Source organism: Gossypium raimondii, chromosome 6 (assembly GCF_025698545.1).
Source record: "Gossypium raimondii isolate GPD5lz chromosome 6, ASM2569854v1, whole genome shotgun sequence".
NCBI lineage: Eukaryota > Viridiplantae > Streptophyta > Magnoliopsida > Malvales > Malvaceae > Gossypium > Gossypium raimondii.
Genome location: NC_068570.1, coordinates 18,612,274 through 18,639,137, shown reverse-complemented (window position 1 = coordinate 18,639,137; position 26,864 = coordinate 18,612,274). Strand labels below are relative to the sequence as shown.

Sequence of the window (26,864 nt, the reverse complement as noted above, 5' to 3'; positions counted from 1 at the left end):
AAATTAGCCTAATTTGTTACAATTTAGTCCTTTGTCCAAAGATATTAGTTTATCTACATCTCCATCAAGCAACCGCCTTAAAGATTTAGCTACACATGCTCCAATTCAAGAAAATAAACATAACAATGGAAAACAAAGCAGTCATAAAGGTAAAAGTTAAGAAAAATGTAAAAGTTGAGATTTTTATACGAGAAAATTTAAATAGCATGAAACCAAAAGCATTTAACAAAGAAATTTAAAACAAGAAACATAAAAGGAACAAACTTTAACAAATTTGAAGTGAAATAAACTGAAATACATTAAACTAAAACTTAAAGAGTCTTGAAAATAAGGTACAGGGACTAGAAATGTAAATAAACCTTAGCTACAATGTTAACTAACATAAAGAACATTAAGAATAAGAAGTAAATGCAAAAAAAATAAACTCTAATCTAATGTAGAAGAAGAGAAAAATAAAAACCCTAAAAAAGTGTAGAGAAAAACTAAAGAAAACCTAGAGAAAACTAAACTTAAAACTAAGCTAAAATGTATCTCTCTCATCCTCAGTAATTTTTTACTGTTTTGAATGGTGTTCTGATAAATTTTTTATGCCAAAATTACCCCTACATGAGCCTTGTGTGATTGGTGGGTCGAGTAGACAAAGGTTGCCCTTTTTGTCCAAGTTTATCCCCTTACAAAGGTGATATCGCAATACCTAAAAGAGGATATCGCGATATCTCGTGCAGTGTTCAACTTGGGGGTCTTCCTTGAGAGATGGATGTCGCGATACCCAAAGAGGATGTCGCAATACCATTGAAGGGACTCTTTGGTCTTCTATATTGCCGGAGGTATCGCGATTCCAAGGGTTGGATATCGCAATACCCTTGCCCTAGATGTCGTTCTCAACCTCTGACACGTCCCTACATCACTCAAACACACGTTAGACCTCCCAATGGCACTGTCAGCCAATTTTGGTAAAAAAAATTGGACAAAAACAAGATATTTTCACTTATTACCCTAAAAATATAAAAATACAAAATTAACAAAAAAAACTAAGCTAAAAACTCTATTTTTCTCTAGAAAAATATCTTTAAGTGTGTCGCAAAAATCTAATTTGCCACATCGATTTGTGGCAGATCATTTTCCCTCACAGTTAAGTCTTTTCTTATCGTCAAGCAAACACACAAAATATACAAAAAGACGACCCTTGGACTAAATCAAACACTTAAGTTATATAGCTACACAACATTAAATTTGTACAAGAATTAGTTTACATGCAATTTAAAAATGTCTATAGAGATGGAGGAAATGTAAATGAACATATGTACAAATATGGTCTGTCAAATTAAATTATACAGATCGCTCATAGATAATTAAAAATAATTGTTTACGTTCGTTCTAACAAATGCAAGCTATATTCAAATTGCTGCTTCGGTAACTTATTTGGGTCCTAAAGGTCTTTTCGACTTGTAACGTTCTGAGGCTGAGGTTGGTACGGATTCAAAGAAAGTTCATCTCAAAATGGTCCAAGCACTATGAATAGTATAACACAAAACATTGTTCCCAATTCCCCTCCCCCAAAATGTGATTGTTCCATCTCACCACCTTATTTCTCCTTTTCTCACCATCCTTATCTCTCCAATACAGTGGAAGAGGATAATTGATATTAGCTTGTTTTTGCGCACTATGATTTCGAAACAATTTTATGCTCATTTCATTTTTTAAGCATTTTTACACTTTGTTTGTTCTTTTCTCTTACAATACTTTTGATCCTCGTTTTTCTTTCTTTTCTTTAAGCACTATATTTAACAAGAATCAATTACGAGCTAATTCAATTCCTCTTCACTAATCGCTTGAGTACATTTTTGTGAGAAACCTCCGTTATGTTCCTACCTAACCCTCAATATCCATGGTACTAAGTTCAAGGACAGTGGAGGGTTGAGTTTTGAACTCCTTGATTTCTTGTTGGGGTCTTCCTTGATAGGTGGATATCACGATACCCAAAAGGGATGTCGCGATACCACTGAAGGGTCTCTTTGGTATTCTATACTGCCAGAGGAATTGCGATTCTAAGGGTTGGATATCATCATACGCTTTCCCTAGATGTTGTACCTACTCGTTTTCGACCTCTGACAGGTCCCTACGTCACTCAAACACACATTAGACCTCCCAATAGCACTATCAGCCAATTTGGGTAAAAAAATTAGAGAAAAACAAAAAATTTTCACTTATAACCCAAAAAATATAAAAATACAAAAATAACGAAAAACTAAGCTAAAAACTCTATTTTGCTCAAGAAAAAGCTCATTAAGTGTGTCGAAAATGCCTAATTTGCTACATATGGCATATCAGTTGCCATAATCGAGATATGGTCTTACACCTTAAACCTCTTGGAGGTATCACCTTGAAGGACCCTACTACTGTCGCGGTGTCCCCCAATAAAGCCTACTGACTGCCGTCACGATGTTGCTCTATGGAACCTAATAATCATCAATGTCGTTCTATCATATATCCACCTTGATGCTCGAACACCAAAGTGTCCCTCCGTAAGGCTCGGAGCTTCACACATCACAGTTTACTCGCAAAAATTTCGGATGGCATAAATCAAAATGGAATTCCAATTTTCCTTTTTCCTTCGCCCATTCCTCCATTCACCACCCTAACATTGATACTTGACACCGCAGTATTCCCTCCGCAAGCCCTAGAGCTTCACACATCACAGTTTACTCCCAACAATCTCGTATGGCAGCATCTAACAGAATCACTCTTTTCTGAATCCTAGCTTCTTCTAACCCGTCAATATTTCCCTCTCATACTTTGCATACACTAATCATACATATAATACCACTTATCTACTGATAGCAGTCAACACATAACTAGCATGACATCACAACAACATTTATCAATCAAGAGGTAGGGTGCAGAAGCTCACCTGATGGTTCCTTATCTCCTTAGCTTAGCTTTTTTGAAAGCCACAGCCTCCTTCGTCCTAGAAGCTAAGCATGAAAACCATGTATTGGTTAAACTAAGGGTATTCAACCTTTAAGACCCAGAATCCACAATTATTCAGAAGCCTTGAGAATTCTTACACTACCTCTTTTCTTTAATTTACAATTACAGAGAGGTAAGGAAACTTATCAGTTCCTCAATTTCTCCCTCACTGAACTTAAATTCACACCTCTGTTGCGACATGCAGAGCTTCCTTCATTTGCATCCCCTTCTTCTTGAGAATGAATGAGGAAGATGATGCTTATTAAGAGGAGAAGGTTTATATACAGAATTGAGAAAATTTCGTCTCTACTTACACCTATATATGCTCTTTGGGCATAGTCTTTAGCGACCATTTCTACCATCCACTCTTAATCATTTTGTCGCTCACTTTAGAACCAGCTGATTCCAATCTAACTGAACTGGAATTAAAATCCAACTATTCAAAATTCAACCATTAAAATTTTCAAATCTCCCTTTAAAATTCGACAATTTACTAGTCCTTTAAATTTAATCCTAACTTTTTGACCGACATTGCACATGTACGCATAAAACATCAAACTTATAAAACAATTTTTAATGCCCGATTTTACTGCAAGCACACAGGTCAGTTGTAATATTTATAGTGTTACAATGGAACACCGGAGTATTCCAAGGATCGAACCTAAAGGAGATGGAGATTGAGTGATAACTAGCATACATAATAGAGTCTAAGCGACCACTGATACGATTTTACAGTACGACAAATCATAATAAGGAAATTTTGCAATAAAATTGAATGCACAAATCTGAAGACTAAACTATAAAAAATATAAAACTAAGGATTTAACCAAATAAATTGACTAACGGTGGTTGGTTGATTTCAATGTGGTTCACCAATTCTCAGACAAGGAAATTAAATTGCTTAAATTACTAAGTGCCTCCATGATCGGCTATGCGTGTGCGCGTTAAAACAACAAGTTTATATAATAATTTTTAAATCCCAATTATACTGTAAGCGTACATGTCAATTGTAGTATTTATATTGTTACAATGAAAGGCTGAAGTATTCCAAGGATTGAACCCAAAGGAAGAAGCGATTGATTAATCATTAGCAAACACGATAAAGTCTAAGTGGCTACTAATACTATTTTATATTACGACAATTCATAAAAAGATGAGTTTCCAAGAAAATTAAATATTCTACTCTAAGGACTAAAGTGTAAGAAATGTAAAACTAGATGAGCTATCTAACAAATAACTAATGCGGGTTGGTTGACTTATACGTGGTTCACCAAATCTCAGACTATTGACATAAATCGCATAAATTACCAAGTGACTCCATTTTATCTTCCAATATCAATTTTTCCAACTTAGACGAATTAGGTCCGATTTATCTTCCAATCTTACCAACTAATCTGAAATTAATGAGTAGGTGCACGGCAAGATTACCTTCCGGTCTCACTTTATCTTAATAATCCTTTAGGGTTATCACTACCTAAGTTCTTAGTTCTATTCAAATTAGTCCAATTTGTTACGATTTAGTCCTTTGTCCAAGAGTTTTAGTTTATGTAACACCCATAACCCGTATCCAACACCAAAATAGGGTTATGGAGCATTACTGGACTTACAACTCAAACAAACAGACATTTTATTTCATATACCATTTATAATAGAAACCAATAAATTCCAGTCATATCGTCCCTAATACGAGCCCTCGAGGCCTGAAATAAATATTAAAAATAAGTCGAGATTAAATCGAGTACTCAAAGAATTTTTTAAAAAACATTGAAAATTTTCAAAGGTGCAGGGGACACATGCCCGTGTGGCCAGGCCATGTGTCTCACACGGTCAAGAGACACGCCCGTGTCTCAGGCCTTGTGGGCATTCGAAATACGGACACATGGCCGTGTCCCTGCCCGTGTCCAAACTAGTGAGCTCACTGACTTGGGTCACACGGCCAAGCCACATGCCCGTGTGAAAAAAGGTGAGCATACTGACTTGTGACACACGGCCAAGCCACATGCCCGTGTGTTAGGTCATGTGAAAAATGTTGAGTATACTGACTTGTGACACACGTCCAAGCCACATGCCCGTGTACTAGGCCGTTTTAGGCTACTGACTTGTGTTCTTTAAAAGGTACAGGGGACACACAACTGAGACATACGCCCGTGTCTCTGCCTGTGTGGACAAAAATAAGTCATTTTGCAAGCCATATTTCTCACGCAAATTGATAACAACCTAAACACAACAATTTGCATATGACCAAGTCATGAATGGACATTCAACACCAACCAAAATAAAGCTTAAGACACGAAATATCATCACATACAACCATGATGCCCATAGGCACCTCATCTGACCATTGAAAAACATGCCAACTATGTATCCAAACCTACCTAAACGACCGAACACAAATATGCATAATTGTACCAAAATTTAACATGTATGTCACTTATCAAGCTCAACTATTTGGTACCCAAAATATCAATTCACAAACTATACATTCACATGATAACCATACACCACAAATGATAAGGCCATTTACATATATATATATAACGAAATATATCCAAAATACAAGTCAAATCAAATGGCTAAAAATATAACAAAACATGTGGGCTATCATTAGCCAAAATGACATATACATGCCATTATAACCAAAATTATATAACCAAAAGTACCAACATAGCCAATTGATAGTATGATGAAATCTCCAACAACTTCCAACCCATATGAGCTTCCAATATCTAGGTACACAAAGAAAATTAACACAAAGTAAGCATGTAATGCTTAGTAAGTTTGTGATTCAAAAATAAAGCTTACCATTTCCATTTATAAGCTTAAAACAATTTGAGTCAATCCAACATGTCTTGGCCTTAGCCTAAACAAGAATAACATCTAAATTTTAAATATCACATAAACTAGCAAATCATCTCAAAACATCATAGCATAAGTACACACTACTTATGTGCATTCATATTTTCAAGCATATGGCTAAGCATATTTCAATCATCCAAAAACTCATACCTTTCCATACTTTCATAGCAAATCTAATCGAAGCATTTGCCGATCTTTCCTTCTTCTCATACCCATTGAACTACTAGAATATTATCGGATACACGGGAATCTCGCATAGTATGTGCCAACATGTGGTCAAAACCACTACTATCTCATATCGTGTACCAATGCTCTCTCTCGAGCCATAAATGGGTCTGCTCACACAAGCTGTCAAGTAACCGCAACAAATGCTGGAAACTCAGCCACCAGTAGGGCGTACTAGATTAACACCCAAAACACAGTAACTCCTAATGACATGTAATTTGTATCCTATTTATTCTTAAGGTTCAAACGAGATCTGAAAGTCGTTAAAACTTCGTTCAACATTTACGTAGAGTCGTAATATCAATAATATAACACAAAAAGATTTAGGGTCTGTTTGATTGGCAGAATTGATTTTTCGGAAAATCATTTCCGCCTTTTCCAGCGTTTGATTGGCGGAAAACATTTTCCATTTGGAAAATGAACTCCAAAGCATGGGAAATTGGGTTACATTTTAGGGAAAAGGTTTTACCCTTTCAATTTCCTTAAGACATTTTCTGTGCTCTCCTCTCTATCGCCTCCTTCATTCCTTCCTTCATTTCCGGTAGAAAACACTGTTTCTGTTTATCGATTTTCCACTAACTCCCCAAGAAGTCCTTCATTCCTTCATTTCCTCGGTTCCCTCTTCAATTATCGCAGTTTTTTTTCATTTTCTCGGTTCTCTCTTCTCCGTATCTGTCTAGATTACCGATCCAAACGTGCTCAATTTTCAAACACCATTTATTTTTGCTATCTCCACTCCAATTTCCTTCAGATCTGTGGGAAATTTCAGGTAACCTTTTATTATAGACATTATTTGATTTTCTATGGTTTTATTTTCAATTTGCCGAAAAAGACTTGCTGGGTTTGTATTTTCTGTCCCGATATTTCTATAATATTTTTTCACTTTCACTCCATTTGTTTGATGTTGAAGTTGCAATTTGATTTTCTTTTATCCTGGTATGATACACAACACAAAGACTCATAGTCAAAGAGTTGATATCCTTCATATTTGGGAAATTTCAACATGTAAAATTCGAACTTGTGTTTGGTTTCATTTCATAAGAAAATGTTAGTGCATTGTTCAGTAATTGTTGGCACTGATTAGATTGTAAAAGGGTTTTAGGTTTTTATGCACGAAAATTGGGTAATGCAAGGTGTTGATTTCATATCTTGCTATTGTCAAGCTTGCTGAACCTACCTGCAAACTGTATATTGATTTGCATTGTTGTATGGCAAAATAGGTCTGTAGATTGGTTAAAATCAAAAAAATTTGTTTGTTCACAATTAAACATAAATAGTGCTTAGCATATGCATATCATATCTTGAAATTTGGCAATATGTTGTAGTCTCAGAAAAACCAATGGAACTAGAAATTTGGTATAAAATATATTAGCAATTTGGACACTCGATATACCTTGCATCCTCGTTAATAAGATTAGGTCATGCCTTCCAACACTGTGTAGTGTTGGTCCGAATCCAACTCCCATAGTCTTTGGTTTACCTGTTGTGGTGAAAGTGACCCAAGAACCCGAATAGGATAATGCCAAATTCTATGAGTGTTATTAAGGTGGGTTAGTGGTATGGGAGAGAGTCCTCATTGCACCGGACCTCCCTCGCTACCAAGCACATTATCATAAATGTGACAACTGCAATTTGCACAAAACTACAAGCATTTCCTGTCATAAGCTATAGTAACTTGTTTTTAACTTACAAATTAATTGCACTTTGGTTCTCTGCATCCATGTATGCGTTGCTATAGTAACGTTACAAATTAATTGGTATTTTTTTCTCTTACTACAAAAATTAAACATCCATAACATTCTTTTTAAGAATTAGTAATTGATAGAATTAGTAAGAAAGTCAACTACGGTGGCCAGTCTTTACTGTCCCATTTCATCCCCCAAATGAGCTCACAAAACATTTTTTTCTTTTAGAAATTTTTTTCCTCTACTGCAAAAGTTAGTTTGGATTTTTTTGGATATCATGTCTGATCCTACTATATTTTGACTTCTGAATTCCTTATGCGACCCTACTTGTCTGCAAACAATTAGCATTCAATCATAGATTGCAATTTTCTTCTGTTTGAAGCTTGATTCACACCATATAATACAAGAATTGATATATTGTAATTTCAATCCATTAAATTAAACCATTAATGATTTGTGTTTGATTTTTTATTGCTCCTAACGGTTCTAATTTCTTTCTATGCTTGACCTCCAGCTGTATAGGTCTTGCTGTCCTAGCCTCTACCTCAGCATTCTTACTCCTGTTGGTGGCCTTGGTTGATATTTTCATAAGAGGTTGGTCCAAGGTTTTATCTTTGGAATGTCTTCTTTCTTGATTCTGGTCTGCCAATGGCATGGCATTTGTGGTTGTTATATGTTTGTGGTGTGCTTGATTTATGATTTGGTATAATATGCATTTTTGGTTGTTATAATTCAGTTCAAGTGAATTAAGCATGCTTGTTGAATGTGTTTGGGTATGGTTTATTATTGATTTACATTTTTACTGTAAATTTTTTACGTATTATTTGGGAAATGGCAGTGATGAGCTGTTATATTTGGTTGATGGTAGGTAAATACATATGTGCGTATGTCATGAATTTTGGTAATTTTGGCATGATTTATAGCATATGGAATTGGCATTAAAAAGGTCTGGGTGTAGGTTGTTATTATTATGTTGTCAGTGGTAATAATCTTTGGTGCAATGCAAGCACAGAAGCTGGTATTAACCAACAAGACAACTGATAACCAATGGGGAACAGTATAAGTTTATGGGAACATGGACCTTTTCCCAAGTTTCCATGTTATAGATTTAAATATATGTAGTAATATAGAGTTTATGGCAAGGAATTATGTTTTTTTCTTTAAAATATAAGGAAATGTTGTTTAAATATTACACATTGATATCGATTTGGAAGTTTAGGTGTGATACATATTCATTTGCTATCTGAATTCAAACATGCTTTAAATTTCCATGAAAGAGATTGTAGTGAATATACAGTATGAACAGGAGGGAAAGAATTTAGTTATGGCGACTGTCACGTGCCAATTTATCTCTAAATTATGACTTCATGCACCCCACCATTTTTTTCACAGTTCAAAGACTGGGAATTAAAGAAAAGATGAAGTTAGAAATGGGAAAGTCTCAAAACTTTTGCAAATGACAGATGAACCAAAATCAAATTTGTTTTTAACTTTTCAAATAGATTTTGATTTAAGAAATCAAGAAGCTAGTAATAATTCATCTATATAGGCATCTTAGGGACTAATATTTTTGTTAGTTATGTCCAAAAATATATATATATATATATATATATATATATATATATACACATGTGGTAGTATTTACTACTAGCTTTGTCCAGTCAGTCTTCTCATGCTTTTTTCATGCTGAAAATGGAGCAAACAAAATCATGATGGACATTTGAGATTATAGCAATTGTAGCAGTGCACTTAAACATTATTTATTTTTTATAAAAAAGTAATCAATTTTAATTTAAAAATTATAAAAAATAGAAATAAAAAATTTTATAACATTGTCAAAATTTTTGTTTAAATTTCAAATAAAAAAGAAAACACACTTGATAGCAATTTATAATTTAAAAGTTTTTATATTTTAAAAAGAGGCATCACCATTTTAATAATTTTTTGCAATAAAAACAATACTTAAATAATCAAATTTACATTAATGTATATTTTTTATAAATAATATGTTAAATATTAAAGTATTGCACCTAATAATATATTGATTTTAAATGAATTCCATTCAAATTTCCCATTCTAATTCGTGATTAATTAATTAATTATATATGAAAGATAACCTAATAATATATAACAAAATCTTGCGCCAATTGAAGTATTGTATTAACTATGATCAATATATTTTAAGTGCTACTTTCAAAAAAATTATTATGCAATTATAATTAGCTTGATATGTATGCATGCACTTTTAGTCATGGTAACTTTATGTGATCTTATGAAAATCTTGCATCTTTTGTAGTAGTGATCATATATTTGTGTGGCATTATTTTGTGTAGATGGATCATAATCAACATCAACTGGGAATTGTCGGAGTCGTGGCTTCAGTTTTAGCTTTTGGGGCTCTTTGGATTAAAAAATTAGAAACTAAGAAGGAAATTGCTTCTCGCCCTCGTGTGAATCGAGATTATGAAAGAGAAAACTATAATAATAGTATTTTATATAGTGGTGACCAGCATTGTATTGATGTGATAAGGATGAGACCGATCGCCTTTTTTAATTTATATGATATTCTTAGTACGAATATTTTGTTACAATCGTCTAAATCTGTCAATATTAGGGAGCAAGTAGTTATATTTTTACATATAATTGGTCATAATGTAAGGTTTCGAGTGATTGGATCTAGATATTATAGATCAACTCAGACAGTTCACCATTACTTTAGGGTTGTATTGAGAGCTATTTTGAAATTGTATAGACTAGTTATTAGATTACCTGATGAGTCAACTCCTAGAATTAGAAACAATCCAAGGTTTTATCCTTATTTTAAAGATTGTATTGGAGCATTAGATGGAACTCATATTCGTGCATCCGTTCCACTTAGCATGCAAGGAAGATTTCGTAGTCGTAAAGGGGGGACAACACAAAATGTATTGGCTGCTATTACATTTGATTTGAAATTTTCCTATGTTCTAGCTGGTTGGGAAGGTAGTGCACATGATTCTCATATTTTAAGTGATGCACTTTCACGCCCAACAGGATTAAGAATTCTGGAAGGTAATATTTATCACAAATAGTTCTAGTGCTCATAATTTATTAGTATTAATTATGTATTGTAAAATTGTAGGTAAATATTATCTTGCTGATGCTGGATATGGTATCCGAATTGGATGTATTACCCCATATCGTGGTGTCCGATATCATTTAAAAGAGTTTGGTGCTGAAGGGCCTGAAAATGCAAAGGAACTCTTTAATCTTCGCCATTCATCATTACGGATCACTGTTGAACGTGTTTTTGGGATTTTGAAGAAACGGTTTCGTGTATTAGATGCTGAACCATTTTGGAATTTTCAAACTCAAGAAGATATAGTTTGGCCTGTTGTATCATTCATAATCATATAATGGGAGTTGATCCTAGTGATTTACTTAATCAAGGATTATACGAGGCGTCTGAGTCTGATTCGATAATACAAACTCTCACGGAGCGAGAAGAAAGACAAGAAGCAAGAGAATAGTCTGCTAAGAGAGATGAAATTGTACAAACTATGTGGACTGATTATATGGCTAGAAATATTAGGTATATTTAGGGCTTAGCGTTACTATTTCTATGTTATGTATGTTTTAGTATAAAAATTATTTTTTTTTTGTAAATGTTGGTTGGATAATGATATTGAAATTTAGATTGTTGGATTTTGATATATGTCTTGAATTTGTTAGATATTGATTATGTTTTAACCTTGTTGGATATTGTATTTAATATTATGTTTTAAGCTTGTTGGATATTGAAATTATTAACAATGACAATTATTTAATGTAGAATGGGTAAGGGTAACAAAGAAGGGACCTCCAAGCAATTCAGGTGGACAAAACTGATGGAACATGTTTTCCTTGAAATTCTAGCAGAGGAGGCTCGAAAAGGAAATAAGCCTTCTAATACTTTCAAAGCAGTTTCTATTAATCGAGTTGCCGACGCCATTTCTGAAAGATTCCAAGTCCAATGCGATGCGAAGCATGTGGAAAATCATTTGAGGACAGTAAAAAACCAGTGGCAGATTATATGCAAAATTCGAGGTGAAAGTGGTTTTGGATGGGATGATAACGTGAAAATGATCACATGTGATAGAGCGACATATGATGCAGCAGTGAAAGTGGTCTTGTGTTCTGTGTTTGATTATCTAGTGAGTCATGAATCCGAGGCCAAAGCTTTTTTAGTTAAAAGTAAGAACCATAGAAAAATCTGGCTTCAAAAATTTTCTCAGGGTTGAAGATATTGATACTTTTATGTGATGTAATATTATGCACTTGGACAATGTTGTTATTATGTGGTGTACTACTAATTATGTATTTGGATAATATTATTTCTAGTACTCATTGTGGTTCGAAGCAATTTATAATTATTCAATACTTGTTTTTTAACACAATTACAAATAATTTATTTGATATTAGTTTTTTCAATTTATAACGATTAATATTGTAGCTTAATAATTGAGTATTATTATAAATAAATCATTGCAATATGTGTAAAAACAATTTAAAATATAAAAATTTATTAATATATATTAATATATGTAAAAATAATTTTTTCGAAAATATTTTCAGAAATCATCAAACAATGAGAAAATATTTTACATGATTCAATCAAACACCGTAAAATATTTTCCAAGAAATCATTTTACGAAAAGTAAAACATTTTCCAAAAATTATTTTTCGGAAAACATTTTACTGGCAATCAAACAGACCCTTAAATTAAATATAATTTAATGTTAATTAAATATACGAACTTACCTCAAACTCGTACAGAGAAAAACGATCGATTGATCTTATACTTTTTCTTTTCCCCGATCTAAATTCGTACGTTGCTTTTCTTGATCTATATAATAAAATTTAAATAATTCAAACCTCATTCTATTCAATTTAATCCAAAAATCATGTTTTGGAAAAATTACCATTTTTCCCCTATACTTTTGATTTCTTTAGAAATTAGTCCTTAGCCTCGTATATTGAAATTCATGCAAATTCATCCCTACCCAAGCCTAGCCGAATATCATTCTAGATTGTAGCAGCCCACACGTTTCATTAATTCACAAATTACACTGTGAATATTTCACATTTTTCAATTTAACCCCTAATTGACAATTTTATCAAAAATCACTTAACAAAAGATATATATCTAACAACAACCATTATTTTTCTACCATTAAACTTCAAAAACCTAACATATTTATCAATGGAGAAACTCAAAAAAATTCAATAGTTTTGCAAATTAGTCCCCGGGCTAGTTAAGTTACGCTACAACGATCCCGAAAATATAAAAATCATTAAAAATGAACTCAAAATTCAATTACATGCAATGGAATAGCTTGACCAAAATTTTCTTCTTCTCAAAAGATGAAATTCAGCTAACACAAAGAAAATGGGAGGAAGATGGTAGCTTTTAGGCTTTTTCTTTTATTTAATTGATTTATTATTACATAATTACCAAACTAACATTACCTAACTTTAAAAATAACAAAATTGTCAAGCGATGCACATCCACTATCACCTTGAATGGTCTAATTTCCATATAAGGACTTCCACTTTAAATTTATATAGCTATTTAATATATTTATCTTTTAGAACTCAACTTTTGCACTTTATGCGATTTAGTCCTTTTTATCAAATTGAACATGTAAACGTTAAAATTTCTTAACAAAATTTTTATACGATAATACTATCATGATGTAGATCATTAAATAATATTAAAATAATTTTTTTGACCTCAGATTTGTGGTCCCAAAACCACTATTTTGATTTCACTGAAAACGGGTTGTTACAACTCTCCCCCCTAAGAAATTTTCGTCCATGAAAATCTTACCAGAAAATAGGTTAGGATATTGTTTTCTCATAGTTTCCTCAAGTTCCCAAGTAGCCTCCTCTATTCCGTGACGTTGGCAAAGAACCTTCACTAAAGCTATGCTTTTGTTTCTTAACTCTTTAATCTATCGTGCCAAAATTTTGATCGATTCTTCATTATACGACATGTAGAGCTGAATCTCAACATCTGTTGGAGAAATTATATGCGAAGTGTCTTATCGGTATCGTCGTAACATGGGTGCATGAAACATATTATGAATCCTTTCAAGTTCTGATGGTAAATCTAGTCGATATGCCAGTGGCCCTATTCTCTCGATAATCTCATACGGCCCGATAAATCGCAGCTTCCCTTTTCGACCAAAATGAAGAATCCTTCTCCAAGGCGATACTTTCAGAAACACTTTGTCGCCAATCTGAAATTTAATATCTTTACGTTTCAAATCTGCATACGATGTATGTCGATCTGAAGCTGCTTTCAAACTGTCACGAATCACTTTCACTTTTTCCTCAGTCTCGCGAATCAAATCAACCCCGTGTATCTTTTTCTCACTGAGCTCAGTCCAGTATAACGGAGTTCAATATTTACAACCATATAAAGCTTCATACGGTATCATATTTATGCTCGACTGAAAAATATTATTATACACGAATTTGACCAACGGTAAATATTTTTCCCAATTGCCTTCGAACTCTAAAACACAGAAACGAAGCATATCTTCTAGAATCTAACTCACTCTCTCAGACTGACCATCGGTCTGAGGGTGAATTGCAGTGTTAAAATGCAACCCCGTACCTAGAGCTTCCTGTAACTTCCTCCAGAATCGTGATGTAAATCGCGAATCTTTATTCGAAATAATGGAGACTAGCACTCCGTGTAATTTGGCAATCTCAGAAACATATAACTCAACTAATCTGTCAAGTGAGAAGTCTGTACATACCGAAATAAAATGTGCAGACTTCGTCAAATGATCAACAATAACCTAGACAACATCGTTCTTTTTCGAAAATAGGGGTAACCCTGATACGAAATCCATCGTAACTCTATCTCATTTCCACTCTGGTATCATCACTGGATGTAACAGTCCTGAAGGCACTTGATGTTCAACTTTAACCTGCTAACAAAGCAAACATCTGGACGCAAAGTCAAAAACTCGCGTTTCATACCCGACCACCAGTACATCTGTCTCAAATCACTGTACATTTTATTACTCCCTGGATGAACAGACAAGCTACCACTATGAGCTTTGTGCAAAATTTTCTATATAAGCTATGGATTCTTCAGTACACAAACTCTATCTTTGAATAACAAACAATTTCCTGGTCCTATCTGAAATTCTGAATCAGAAGTCGACTCACACTGTACTCGTTTAGCTTGCCATTCATTATCACATTTTTTAGCTTCGCATATTTGCTGTAGAAACATCGGTTTCGTTTTTAACTCAACTAAGATCGAGCCATCGTTAGACAATGTCAAGCGTGTATTCATCACTCACAAAGCAAACAAAGATTTTCTACTCAGAGCATCCGCAACTACATTTGCTTTTCCCGGATGATAATCAATAACTAATTCATAATCTTTCAATGATTTGATCCATCTACGATGTCTCAGATTCAGATCTTTTTGTGACATCAGATACTTTAAACTCTTGTGATCGGTAAATATGTGGCATTTTTCACTGAACAAATGGTGTCGCCAAATTTTCAATGCAAACACAATAGCGACCAACTATAAGTTGTGTGTCGGATAATTATTTTCATGTGGCTTTAACTGTGTGGAAGCATAAGCTATCACTCTGCCTTCTTGCATTAAAACACTTCCCAAACCGTTCAATAACGCATCACTGAAAATCACAAATTCTTTACCCGACTCAGGCTGAACCAGAATCGATGCTTCGGTTAACAATGCTTTCAACTGATTAAAACTTTGATGGCGTTTATCCGACCATTCAAACTTCACATCTTTCTGTAATAATCGCGTCATTAGTGTAGCTATTATCGAAAATCCTTTTACAAATCTCCGATAATAGCCCGTTAATCCCATAAAAATTCTGACTTCAGATATGTTTCTTTGTGGTTTTCAATCAACAACTGCTGAAATCTTACTCAGATCAACTTTGATGCCTTCCGTCGACACTATGTGTCCTAAAAACCCAACTTCTTGGAGTCAGAACTCGCATTTGCTACATTTAACAAATAGTTTTTTATCTCGCAGAATTTGCAAGACAATTCTCAAGAGCTCGACATGCTCAGACTTGTCTCAGGAATATATTAGAATATCATCAATAAATACTACAACAAATTTGTCTAAATACGGTTTGAAGATTTTATTAATCAAATCCATAAATACTGTAGGGGTGTTAGTTAACCCAAAAGACATCACAAGAAATTCATACTGTCCGTACCTGGTCTTGAATGCAGTTTTCGGTACATCTGAATCTTTAACCCGCAACTGATAATAACCAGAACGTAAATCAATCTTCAAAAATACCATTGCACCTTTCAATTGATCAAACAAATCATTGATTCTCGGCAATGTTTACTTATTCTTGATCGTGACTTTGTTGAGATGTTGATAATCGATACACAATCTCATTGATCTATCTTTTTTCTTAATGAACAGAACTGGTGCACCCTAAGGCGAGAAACTAGGTCGTGCAAAACCTCTATCTGTTAACTCTTGCAACTGATATTTCAACTCTTTCAACTCTGTAAGAGTCATTCTATAAGGATTTATCGATATTAGTGATGTTCTCGATACTAACTCAATAGAAAATTCAACCTCTCTGGTCGGCAGCAACCCGGGTAACTTTTGGAAACACATCTGGATATTCACAAACTATTGCACTAATTCAAGCTTTGATTCAAACACTTTACTATCCAGTACATATGCAAGGTAAGCATTGCAACCTTTTCTCACATATTTTTGTGCTAACATAGCCGATATCAAAATAGCCAACCCACTCAAATTATCGGATTCAATATGAAGAGTCTCACCGTTCTGACATTTTAATACGATAAGCTTTCGTCTACAGTTTACAACAACATCATGCAGAGTTAGTCAATCCATGCCCAAAATCACACCTAATTCATAAAACGGTAATAGCATCAAATTGGCCAAAAAACTATAACCCCGAGTCATCAAAGGATAATTTTTGCAAACTTTATCAATTAGGACATACTAAGCTAAGGGGTTCGATACTTTAACCACGAATTCAGTGGACTCAACAAGTAAACTCTTACTAGACACTAAATTTGTACAAACATATGAATGGGTTGATGTAGGATCAATCAGAGCAGTTACATTAGTATTATAGAGAGAAAAAATACTGGTAATAATATCTTGCACCGAAGCATTTTCGCGTGCGTGAATAGCATAAGCTCTGGCTGGCCCCCGTGTCTCGGATCTCACAGTAGAATTTTTTGTTACACCCCGACTACCACTTATATTTTTGGGATTTTGAGGTGGTCTCCGTTTTGCAGCTGTATTGTTGGGTCGAACAGTCTGGAGTTTGTCTTTTTCAGATAACTCAGGACAGTCCCGAATAAAATGTTCCTGTGAGCCACATCTGAAACAAGCTCTATCATCCATCCTACATTCACCAAAATGTCGTCTTCCACACCATTTACAATCAAGTCTATTCGCCTTAACATTAGCAACGCTTGCTACTGATGTAGCTTCAGCTTTTGAACTTGTATGTTGCTTACCACGATCTTTGTTAGGATATCCCACTTAAGTGGTCGAACGATTATGGTAATCCTTCGATTTCTTTGACGTTGAGTGATTCGATTTCCCGTTTACCTCTTTCTTGAATCTCTAGCCTCCGAATCAGCTCTTCTTTCCTCTTTACTAAGCTTATCATCTTTGAGAGCTCTATCAACTAAAACAACAAATTCTTTCAATTCAAGAATTCTGACTAAAAGCTTGATTTCCTCATTCAGCCCGTCTTCAAACCGTTTACACATAACAACTTCGATAGGAATGCACTCTCGAGCATACATACTCAACTTGACAAACTCTCTTTCATATTCAGCATGGTCATACGACCTTGTTTAAGCTCTAGAAATTCTTTGCGCTTCTGATTGAGTAACCTTTGACTTATATATTTATTTCTGAACTCGGTTTGAAAGAATTCCCAAGTGATCCACTCTCTCGGTACTACTAAAATCAACGTGTTCCACCACTGGTATGCTGAATCTTTCAAAAGAGATACAACACATTTAACACATTCGGCTGGTGAACAAGATAGCTCATCGAAGACTCGGACCGTATTCTCTAGCCAAAACTCAGCTTTCTCAGGATCATCATCAGTTATAGCCCTAAATTTTTTGGGCCCATATTTGCGGATTTTATCAACATGCAGCTTACTCTTGCGTAAAGGTTCCAAACATTGAGGAACTACGGGAACCGGTTGGGGAAAAGGTGGGGGTAGAGGTTGTTGAGTAGCCGCATTAGTTCGAACAAACTCCGTGAACCACTCGTTCATCATTTGGAAGAAGGCTTCTTTAGCCTCTCCTCCTCGGCCCTCAGATATGGCCCTCGGTCCAAACGACACTGCTCCCCGAATGGAGGCTGGTGCGTTACTTTCTACATCATCAGAGTCTATTCGGTTGGAATCCATTACTATATGAAAACATGTTTTAAAATGGTCAGGAGATATCACACTACCACAGGTTATATAACGGCATGTATAACTATTCTCATATACGCTACGTTAGTCCGAGAATCGACTAAACTGTAGCTCTGATACTAATAAATGTAACACCCTTAACCCGTATCCAACTCTAAAATAGGGTTAAAAAGCATTACCGGACTTACAAATCAAACAAACAGACATTTTATTTCATATACCATTTATAACAAAAACCAATAAATTCCAGTCATATCATCCCTAATACGAGCCCTCGAGGCCTAAAATAAACATTAAAAATAAGTCGAGACTAAATCGAGTACTCAAAGAATTTTTTGAAAAACATTGAAAATTTTCAAAGGTGCAGGGGACACACGCCCGTGTGGCCAGGCCGTGGGTCTCACACGGTCAAGAGATATGCTCGTGTCTCAGGCCGTGTGGGCATTCGAAATACGGACACACGGCCGTGTCCCTGCCCGTGTCCAAACTAGTGAGCTCACTGAATTGTGTCACACGGCCAAGCCACATGCCCGTGTGCTAGGCCGTGTGAAATATGGTGAGCATACTAACTTGTGACACATGGCCAAGCCACATACCCGTGTTCTAGGCCATGTGAAAAATGGTGAGTATACTGACTTGTAACACACATCCAAGCCACACGGCCGTGTGCTAGGCCCTGTTAGGCTACTAACTTGTGTTCTATAAAAGGTACAGGGGACACACGGTTGAGACACACGCCCGTGTAGACAAAAATAGGTCATTTTCCAAGCCATATTTCTCACGCAAATTGATACCAATCTAAACACAACAATTTGCATATGACCAAGTCATGAATGGACATTCAACACCAAAATCAAGCTTAAGACAAGAAATATCATCACATACAACCATGATGCCCATAGGCACCTCAATTGACCATTTAAAAACATGCCAACTATGTATCCAAACCTACCTAAATGACCAAACACAAATATGCATAATTGTACCAAAATTTAACATGTATGTCACTTATCAAGCTCAACTATTTGGTACCCAAAATATCAATTCACAAACTATACATTCACATGATAACCATACACCACATATGGTAAGGCCATTTACATATATACATAACAAAATATATCCAAAATACAAGCCAAATCAAATGGCTAAAAACATAACAAAACATGTAGGCTATTATTAGCCAAAATGACATATACATGCCATTATAACCAAAATTATATAACCAAAAGTACCAAAATAGCTGATTGATAGTATGATGAAATCTCCAACAACTTCCAACCCATATGAGCTTCCAATATCTAGGTACACAAAGAAAACTAACACAAAGTAAGCATGTAATGCTTAGTAAGTTTGTAATTCAAAAATAAAGCTTACCATTTCAATTTATAAGCTTAAAACAATTTGAGTCAATCCTACATGTCTTGGCCTTAGCCTAAACAAGAATAACCTCTAAATTTTAAATATCACATAAACTAGCAAATCATCTCAAAACATCATAGCATAAGTACACACTACTTATGTGCATTCATATTTTCAAGCATATGGCTAAGCATATTTCAATCATCCAAAAACTCATACCTTTCCATACTTTCATAGCAAATCTAATTGAAGCATTTGCCGATCTTTCCTTCTTCTCATACCCATTGAACCACTAGAATATTATCGGATACACGGGAATCTCGCACAGTATGTGCTAACATGTGGTCAAAACCACTACTATCTCATATCTCGTACCAATCCTCTCTCTCGAGCCATAAATGGGTCTACTCACAGAAACTGTCAAGTAACCACAACAAATGCTGGAAACTCAACCACCGGTAGGATGTACGAGACCAACACCCAAAATACGGTAACCCCTAACGACATGTCATTTGTATCCTATTTACTCCTAAGGTTTAAACGGGATCCCAAAGTCGTCGAAACTTCGTTGGATATTTGCGTAGAGTCGTAAAATCAATAATATAACACAAAAAAATTTAAATCAAATATAATTTAATGTTAATTAAATATACGAACTTACCTCAAACTCGTACGGAGAAAAACGATTGATTAATCTTGTACTTTTTCTTTTCCCCAATCTAGATCCGTATGTTACTTTTCTTGATCTATATAATCAAATTTAACTAATTCAAACCTCATTCTATTCAATTTAATCCAAAAATCATGTTTTGGAAAAATTATCATTTTTCCCCTATACTTTTGATTTCTTTACAAATTGGTATTCATGCAAATTCATCCCTACCCAAGCCTAGCCGAATATCATTCTAGATTATAGCAGCCCACACATTTCATTAATTCACAAATTACACCGTGAATATTTCACATTTTTCAATTTATCCCATAATTAACAATTTTATGAAAAATCACTTAACAAAAGATTTATATCAAACAAAAACCATTATTTTTCTACCATTAAACTTCAAAAATCTAACATATTTATCAATGGAAAAACTCAAAAAATTCAATAGTTTTGCAAATTAGTTCTCGGGCTAGCTAGGTTACGCCACAACGATTCCGAAAACATAAAAAAACATAAAAAAATGAACTCAAAATTTACTTACATTCAATTGAGTAGCTTGACCAAAATTTTCTTCTTCTAAAAAGATGGAATTCGGCTAACACAAAGAAAATGGGAGGAAGATGATTGCTTTTAGGCTTTTTCTTTTATTTAATTTATTTATTATTACATATTTACCAAACTAACCTTACCTAACTTTAAAAATAACAAAATTGCAAGGTCATGCACATCCACTATCACCTTTAATGGTCTAATTTCCATATAAGAACTCAAATTTTGCACATCCACTATCACCTTTAAAGTTCTATAGCTATTTAATACCTTTAGCTATTACAACTCAAATTTTGCACTTGACGCGATTTAGTCCTTTTTATCAAATTGAACATGTAAACGTTAAAATTTCTTAACGAAATTTTTATACGAAAATACTATCATGCTATAGATCATAAAATAATATTAAAATAAATTTTTTGACCTTAGATATGTGGTCCCAAAACCACTGCTCTGATTTCACTAAAAACGGGTTGTTACAGTTTACCCACATCCTCATCAACCAACCTCCTTTAAGGTTTAGCAACTCATGCTTAAAGTAAAAGAAATAAACATAAAAATGTAAAACAAGGCAGTCATGAAAGTAAAGCTTAAGAAAAGTATAAAAGTTGAGGTTTTTATGTGAGAAAACTTAAATTTGCATGAAGCCAAAAGCATTTAATATAGAAATTTAAGGTAAGAAACATAACAGGAACATGCTTTAACATATTGAAAGCAAAATAAACTGAAATACATTAAGTTAAACTTAAAAAGTCTTGAAAGCAAGGTATAAGGACTGAAAATATATATAAACCTTAACTATAGTGTTAAATAACTTAACTAACACTAAAAATAACAAGAACAAGAAGTAAATGCAGAAAAATAAACTCTAATCTAAGGTAGAAGAAGAGAAAAATAAAAACCCTAGAAATGTGCCGAGAAAAACTAAAGAAAACCTAGAGAAAACTAAATCTAAAACTAAGCTAATGTGTGTGTCTCTCAACCTCAGCAATTTTTTGCTATTTTGAAGTGTATTCTGATGAGTTTTCAATGCCAAAAATGCCTCTACACAGGCCTTGTGTGTTTGTAGGGCTGGGTAGACAAAGGCTACCCTCTTTGTCATGGTTTGTCCCCTAGCGAAAGTGATATCGCGATACCCAAAAGAGGATATTGTGATATCTTAAGCAGTGTTGAAACTTGGGGACTTCCTTGGAAGGTTGATATCGCGATACCCAAGGGTATACACGATACCACTGATAGGAATCATTAATCTTCTACACTGTCAGAGGTATCGCGATCCGAAGGGTTGGATATCGCGATACCCTTGACCTAGGTGTCGTTCTCACTCGTTTTTGACCTCTGACACGTCCCTGCAGCATTCAAACACATGTTAGGCCTCCAAATGACACTAGCGGCCAATTTGGGTAAAAATAGTCAAAAACGAGACATTTTTACTTATTACTCGAAAATATAAAAATAATGAAAATAAAAAAACTATGCTAAAAACTTTATTTTGCTCGAGAAAAAGCTCCTTAAATTCTTCGAAAAAGCCTAATTCGCCACATCGATTTGTGGTAGATCAACTCTACCATACTCAAGTCTTTGCTTCTCCTCAAGTAAACACACAAAACATGCAAAAAGACGACCCTTGGACTAAATCAGGTAATTAAGCTATATAGTCGTACAACATCAAATTTGTATAAGAATTACTTCACATGTAACTTAAGAGGTATCTAGCTAATTTATCTCCTTCTAATGTAAACATTATTAGTTCAAGAAGTTAAAGTGTCAATGGTGCTAGAGGCAATGTAAATGAATATATGTACAAATGTTATCCATTAAAATAAATTATACGAATCGCTTATAGATATTTAAAAAGAATTGTTCATGTTCATTGCAACAAATACAAGCCATGTACAAATTAATGCGTTGGTGACTTATTCATGTCCCAAAGGTCTTTTAAGCTTGTAACGTTCTGAGGCTGAGGTTGGTACAGATTCAAAGAAAGTTCAACTCAAAATGGTTCAAGCACTATGAATAGTATAGCACAGAACATTGTTCCCAATTCCCCCCAACTGTGATCGTTACATCTCACAGCCTTATTTCTTCTTCTCTCACCTTACTTATTTCTCTAACAATGTGGAAAAGGATGATTTATATTAGCTCATTTTTGTTTAGCCTGATTTCGAGACGATTTTATGCTCCTTTATTTTTCTTGTTTAGAGCATATGTATGCTTTGTTTGTTCTTTTCTCTCAGAATGCTTTTGATCCTCATTCTTATTTCTTTCAATTTTTTCTTTTCTTTCTAAGCACAATTTCTGGAAAAAATCAATTACGAGCTAATTCAATCCCTCTTTACGAATCACTCGAGTACACTTTTATGAGAAATATTCGCAACGTTCCTACCTAACCCTCGATGTCTATGGCCTGACATCCATTTGATAGTGGATTACAAAGTTCAAGGACTGTGAAGGGTTGAGTTTCGAACTCAATTTTGGCTTAAGATTTCAAACACAGAGGCTCATTAAGAAGGGCAATGTAAGGCTCAAATTCGGGAACTAAAGATAATGTAATGTTTAAGGTTGGTTCTGTAGGCTCAAGGCTATACAAACAATGCCTAAGGCTTTCCCGGATTAGTCACCTACCAACAATCTATTAAGCATGCATCTATTTAAATGAATAATAAGCAATTCGAATTATTTATCTACAAGGATTCGTACCTTTTATTCATCTTATGATACATTCTATACATTTTCTTTTCGATTATTGCCTCTAATACATTATACATATTAACTAAGTGAACTAAATAATCTATAATTAAGAGTAAGAAATTATCTAGTATAATTTAAAATTTACAAGTTTGGCAATTTTATATACATATTTGATATGTACAACTACTAATTTATTACTCAATTATAGTCCACGAACCATGCAATAAAAAATTAAAATGAAAGCAAGAAATATTTTTGGATTTTTGAAAATTAAAAAGAACGAAATTTTTTTTTTGAATTTTTGAAAAATGCATAAAAACTCAAATAAACAAACATAAAAACTTATGTGCACCCCCTACACACATACTACACATTGTCCCCAATGTGTTTAAAAGAAAGGATATGAAGTTATCGAACTTCTCTAGAATTGAGCATCAGACTAACTTGGGCGTCCACCTCCTTGCTGAAGCTCTATATTTTGTGTAATCTTTCAAGGTAACTCGCTGCACATAAGAAAATAAAAAAACAAACAATAACAATAAGCAAAATAAAAATTCTCCAAGATAAAAGCAAAAATGAAGTTAAAATTACGAGATCATGTAAGTAATCCAAATAATCCTCGAGACCCTCACTCGGTCCTACGATTCGTTTCCCTTTTCCACTCATAATAGGCCATAACGGTTGCATCCAAGATCGATCGCTAGGATCTTGAAAGACGGGTCTCCCTCTTGGTTGCCTTAAAGACACAAAGGCACTCTCGAAGTTTCACTAATATAAGGCTAAGTCGTCATCCTCCATAGCCTCATCATCTATTTCTTCATCTTCCTCCTCTTGTTGCTCTATTGCGTCTTCATTGCCCTCAGACGAGTCACTCAACCTTTCGGGCTATTCTATACTTTATCCCTCTTGGATCCTTACAAACATGGCCATGCCTATTTTCATGGACTCTAGGAGTCTTTCGTTATAGTACACGTCACGGCCTAGCCTACGTTCCAACTGTGTAGCCTCATCGGTCTTTTTCACCTTTGTCTTCATGGATTTATTCGGAAGGGCCGAAGGCATCTCCTTTTTATATTTCTTCCTCTGAACTAATTTTGTATTTGCTTTCTATGAAGCTCTTGAAATTGGTGCATGAGAGTGTCTCTAATAATACTAGTGGTGGGACAATAAAATTGTTCCATAGACCCCATCACCACTCCAGCACAACGGCACAACCGGTAGTTAAGTGAGGAAAATGGATCCCAACCTTGATGTCAAATTCATATTTTTGGAGCTCTTTATTGACCCACTGCCCGAGGCTAATTCGTTTACGCTGTAAGATACAATATCACAAAATAGCTTGAAAAGCATTAACAGTATTAGTGTTGAGCAATGGTGATATATGAGTGAAAATAAATTGCATCCACATCTTGGCGACGGGAAACATTATAGCTTGCTTAAAAGATAGGAGGTAATTATTGTACCCCACTCATTTCCACTCCCCCCTCTCTTCAATTAAGAATGCGAAAATGGTGTCCATATAAACATTTTCAAATTTGTTAAGATCCATGGCATGTAAATCATCATTTTCATAATAGGGTACGCCATAATATTCACTAATAGCTCTCGGGGATATATCGATCTTTTTGTGCCTCACATAGACCTTGTTATTTTAAAAAAAAATTGAATAGAACTTCAGTACAACTGAAATTACGGTTTGTGTAGTAGGCTCTATGGGAAGGTTCATCCAATGATGAAAATGGACTAAGTCCCAAACGTCCATGCAATCCAATACCGAAGGGTCAAAACCTCTTTCAAGGATAAAAGTTCGTCCTTGAAAGTTCGAGAAAAAGGCTTCTGCCACTTTTGACTTAAATTTATTAAGGACATACTCCGATGACAGAAGTGGTTTGGGTTGGGACTTAGCTTGCTTTTTAGTCCAAAGGGGCATGTTTATCAATTTCGTAACAAGCTAACTATAATGTAATTGCTACCCAAATACTCACAACTAATCAACACTAAAACTAGAAAGAGATATCAAAAATAATAATAAAGGCAACAATATCAATTGTAAAACCAAGAAGAAATGGGAAACTTAAACCGTGTTATGTTGGTGTCGATGTAATCGATGAAATCCCATGTTTCCAAAGCAAAATGAGTGTAAAACCTGCAAAATGAGAGACTAACAAGAAAAATGAAGTGAAAATATTTTAAATATGTTTGAAAGGATTTGAAAGAAGTATTGAGAAAAAATAGAAAGGGGGAGAGTTTTTTTTGGAATTTAGGGTGTAAGATTTGGAAAAAGAAAAAGAAAAGAAGAATTGGGGTGTTTGGAGGCTTACAAAGCCCCCAAAACACACGGGTCACGATATTTGAAATTGAGTATCGCGTGACTCGACTTGGATATTGTGATGCCCATGGTTGGATATCACGATATCCCTTATTTTTTGACCCTTTACCTTCGACTCTATCTGAGGTACCGCGATATTGGGGGTAGGTATCACGATACAACTGTGTAAAACCAAATATTTTTACTTTTGAAATTCCAGGGGTATCGAGATATTAGTTGGAGTAGAAGTGTGTTTTCTATTTAAATAATACTATTTGTTTAAGCCTTATTCAATCAGAATTATTTTGTTTCTCTCTATAAATAGATGACATCACTTAACCTAATACACACTTATTGAATATAGGGTTATCATTATTTTTCCAAATAATATATTTACTTAAAATGAATTATATTTTATGGGAATTACGATCTTTACTTACTATTGAAAGTAATAATATATTTTCCTCTTATGTTTGGTTTGATATTTTTTGATAAAATTTTATTGCTATAAATATTATAAACTAGCTTGATTTTTTTTAAAATTATATTATGCATGTCCGTTTTACGGTCCATATTCAGGGTTTGTGGCTACCCCTTCCAAAAATGTTGTCTCCAAGGTTCGAACTTACATTCCCCCTTGGAAGTGCAATGTGTCTCACCATTACACCCAACCTATTATTTTAATTTTTTTTACACTTTCGTTGCAACGCTAAACTATTTTCTTAATAACAGCGTAACAATGTTTCATTTGTATAACATAGATCGAGTTTAAATTATATTAAAAAAATTCTAATTATTTTATAACGGGGTTATTAACTTGTTAATGGTTGATATTATGGAAGTTGCTTATTTAGGGTAAATTAGTGGTATATGTCGTTTTGTTTAATTAGGGTTTTAGGTCGATTTTTTCAAAAATTAGGGAAATAGGTGATTTTAGAGAAAGAAAAGAAAAGTGGGTCCAGTTGAGCGTGCTTTCCCTCAATAGTCAATTCCAAACGGTAAAAAAGTTTAAATGGTCAACGTCCCAAAATTTTCCCTATAAATACCACCTAATTTTTCTTTTTTCACTTACATCCTATTCT

At 34.3% G+C, this 26,864-nt stretch overlaps 1 protein-coding gene across 1 annotated transcript; it reads right to left on the bottom strand.

Moving 5' to 3' along the window:
* Positions 1-16,761: 16,761 nt before the first annotated feature.
* Positions 16,762-17,582, bottom strand: LOC128041687 (uncharacterized). Its single transcript, XM_052631987.1, has 2 exons — positions 17,383-17,582; positions 16,762-17,173 (listed from the first exon to the last, which is right to left on the bottom strand). Exons 1-2 carry the CDS (start codon positions 17,580-17,582, stop codon positions 16,762-16,764), a joined length of 612 nt encoding a protein of 203 aa, XP_052487947.1.
* Between the last annotated feature and the right edge of the window lie 9,282 nt (positions 17,583-26,864).

Excerpts from the sequence above, each read along its gene's own strand:
- LOC128041687 (XM_052631987.1), bottom strand. The coding sequence starts at position 17,582 with ATGTATGCTCGAGAGTGCATTCCTATCGAAGTTGTTATGTGTAAACGG. Across the intron at positions 17,174-17,382 it reads GCTAGAGATTCAAGAAAGAG|GATGGATGATAGAGCTTGTT; the intron begins GTAAACGGGAAA and ends TGGTGAATGTAG.